At 40.0% G+C, this 2,508-nt stretch overlaps 1 protein-coding gene and 1 pseudogene across 1 annotated transcript; both read right to left on the bottom strand.

Moving 5' to 3' along the window:
• Nucleotides 1-289: 289 nt before the first annotated feature.
• Nucleotides 290-1,188, bottom strand: LOC148575297 (uncharacterized; annotated as a pseudogene).
• Nucleotides 1,189-1,429: 241 nt separating this feature from the next.
• Nucleotides 1,430-1,867, bottom strand: LOC148575296 (uncharacterized). Its single transcript, XM_088506161.1, has one exon. It carries the CDS (start codon nucleotides 1,865-1,867, stop codon nucleotides 1,430-1,432), a length of 438 nt encoding a protein of 145 aa, XP_088362287.1.
• Between the last annotated feature and the right edge of the window lie 641 nt (nucleotides 1,868-2,508).

Raw genomic sequence — 2,508 nt, 5'->3', positions numbered from 1 at the left:
TAATTAAATTATAGATATATACATAATTTGCATGGCAGTGTTTTAAAATTTTAATAGGAAGTGACGTTGTTGTTTGGAGCATGGCCTAAGAAACTGATAATTCTCTCCGTGGAGTAAAAAAAACATTTGGAGGATGAATGAAATGGTGATTAAGTTAAAAATATGGATAGGTATGTACATGCATCACAATATTAGGACTTATTAGTTTTAAGACCCGTGCCAAGCACGGGAAAATAAAAGAGCTGCTTACCGAAAAGATTACGAAAGGAGCACATGAGAAATAAACCGTTCAAGGCAGAATGTTAGGTAGCAAGTCAGTAAAAACTTTTTTATAGACAACATTAATAGTATGATCTGAAACTTTGTCGTTAGAACCAACAGATAATATCTTTAGTCCAGAATGCATGCTGACCCGAGAGAGCGCAACATAAAGCTGACCATGAGTAAAAACAGGCCTCGGAAGATACACGCCAACGGTTGATAGCGTTTGACCTTGGGACTTGTTTATGGTCATCGCAAAGGAAAGCGCAATTGAAAACTGGCGTCGAGTAAACCTGATCGGTAATGTATTATTATTAGGTTACATGCTCATCCTGGGAATAAAGACAACCTCACCAGTATTACGACCTGCTAATATGGCGCACTCAATGATGTGGTCACCAAGACGTCTAACCTGCATTCGCATACCATTAAATAGTCCATTGGATTGGTCAATATTGCGAAGAAGCATCACAGGAACACCGATTTTAAGAACTAACCGGTGTTGGGGAATTCCTGAATAATTCAGCGCATTCAATGACTCGGTGCTCATTGTGTATAATTCAGATTCCAAGTGACCATCTTCATTAATTAGTGTATCAGAGCTCAAGTAAATCTTGTCGTTGCCAGGGATCAAAGACATCACATGATTATTTACTTCAGTTACAAATCAAGTGTTGGTGCTAATATACTCCTACCATTAAAATAACCCACGCTAGAAGAATGGAGTAAAATGTCAGGATAAACGAACAACACCAAATCATGCAGACATGGATACTCAATATCCAGTAGCAAGTTGTTGGGTATTCTAATTACTGATTCGCCATTGGTGCTGTCTCCAATTAACCCGTCACCAATTTGAAGCAGCCATGTAGCAAATTCCTCTAATTGTACACCGTGGATATCTCGTGAACCACGGCACAGCCTCATGTTTTCAGTTAACTGCAACACTTGGCAAGATTGTCACAGGTTCGAAGCATTAATACACGAATGAATGATATCTTCCTGGGAACCATGAGGAATCACAGGCAATATCTGACGGAAATCACCTCACAGAACAACAATTTTCCCACAAAATGGAGCATCAGGATTATATCCACGATTAAAACAAAGAACATCCTTAAGGCACTTGTCGAGCGCTTCGAAGCAAAATTTATTTAACATATGTGCCTCATCCCATAATTAATTTTGCAGATGAAATAAGACGCGCGAGGGGTGTGCCTTGCCTTGTATTACAAATAGAGTCCTGGTTAACACTGAGTGGAACCTTAAAGCGTGAATGAGCAGTTCGCCCATTAGGCAACAACAGAGCTGCAATGCCACTGGATGCAACGTTGAGAACAATATCACCCTTCGACCTTATTGAAGCAGACAGTGCATTCCATAAAAAAGTCTTACCAGTTCCACCATATCCACAGACAAAGGAAAAACCACCAGCGCCACGACTAACTGCATTTGCTATTGTGTCGAACGCAACGTGCTGGTCTCGATTCAACTGGAAAACCAAATCGACAGAAATACTTGCCAACTCTGTCCTGTCGAAATTGAGCTCATCAAAAAAGACTATGTCAGAAGGTTCAGTCGAATCAGCATAATCAGGAAACGACATGTCAGTAAATTCTTTTAGGCTCCTACCGTTCGACTGCAAAAGTTTTTCAATTTCGACAAGCGTGATGGACTAAATCTCATGAACGGAACGCTGGAAACCTAAAAGCAAAATGCAAGATAGTTACATCAGAAACAAATTCGACACGATGATGAAGGGAAAATAAAATGAATGCATAACACACTGCAAGAGGTGGAGAAGAACGGAAGTTTTTGAATGGATTGGTCTGAATTTTTGGCAAAACAGTAACCCGATAGAAAAAACAATCCAGAAATTTTACCAAGTTATGTCTTCCAAAAAGCATCGAGTTGTCTACACAATGTTGCCAACATTTCTCCCACACCATGTCAGGGTGCACAATGTTGTTTGACATCAAAAGCATTGCAAATAACCTCCTGATATAAATCGGTGATGCTCACGCACTGGCTTCATTAAGTGCATCAATAAATTCCCTATCATCCTGCAATAACCCTAGTGCATAACAGGCCTCTTTGAATGTATCATACACAATGCCACCAACAGAACGTACATCAGCAAATATCTGGCACCCTTTTTGATAATTCAATAACAAACGAAGGTAGTATTCCTCTCCATGCGAGTGAGGAATACGTGTGAGACGACCAATCACATTCCCTTGCTTCCGT

Source organism: Arachis ipaensis, chromosome B2 (assembly GCF_059453495.1).
Source record: "Arachis ipaensis isolate K30076 ecotype BB chromosome B2, ASM5945349v1, whole genome shotgun sequence".
In the NCBI taxonomy this organism is placed as follows: domain Eukaryota; kingdom Viridiplantae; phylum Streptophyta; class Magnoliopsida; order Fabales; family Fabaceae; genus Arachis; species Arachis ipaensis.
The sequence above is the reverse complement of the archived record's forward strand: the minus strand, read 5'-3'. Positions and strand labels throughout refer to the sequence as shown.

Coding starts and splice junctions, on each gene's coding strand:
- LOC148575296 (XM_088506161.1), bottom strand. CDS start 1,867: ATGTCGTTTCCTGATTATGCTGATTCGACTGAACCTTCTGACATAGTC.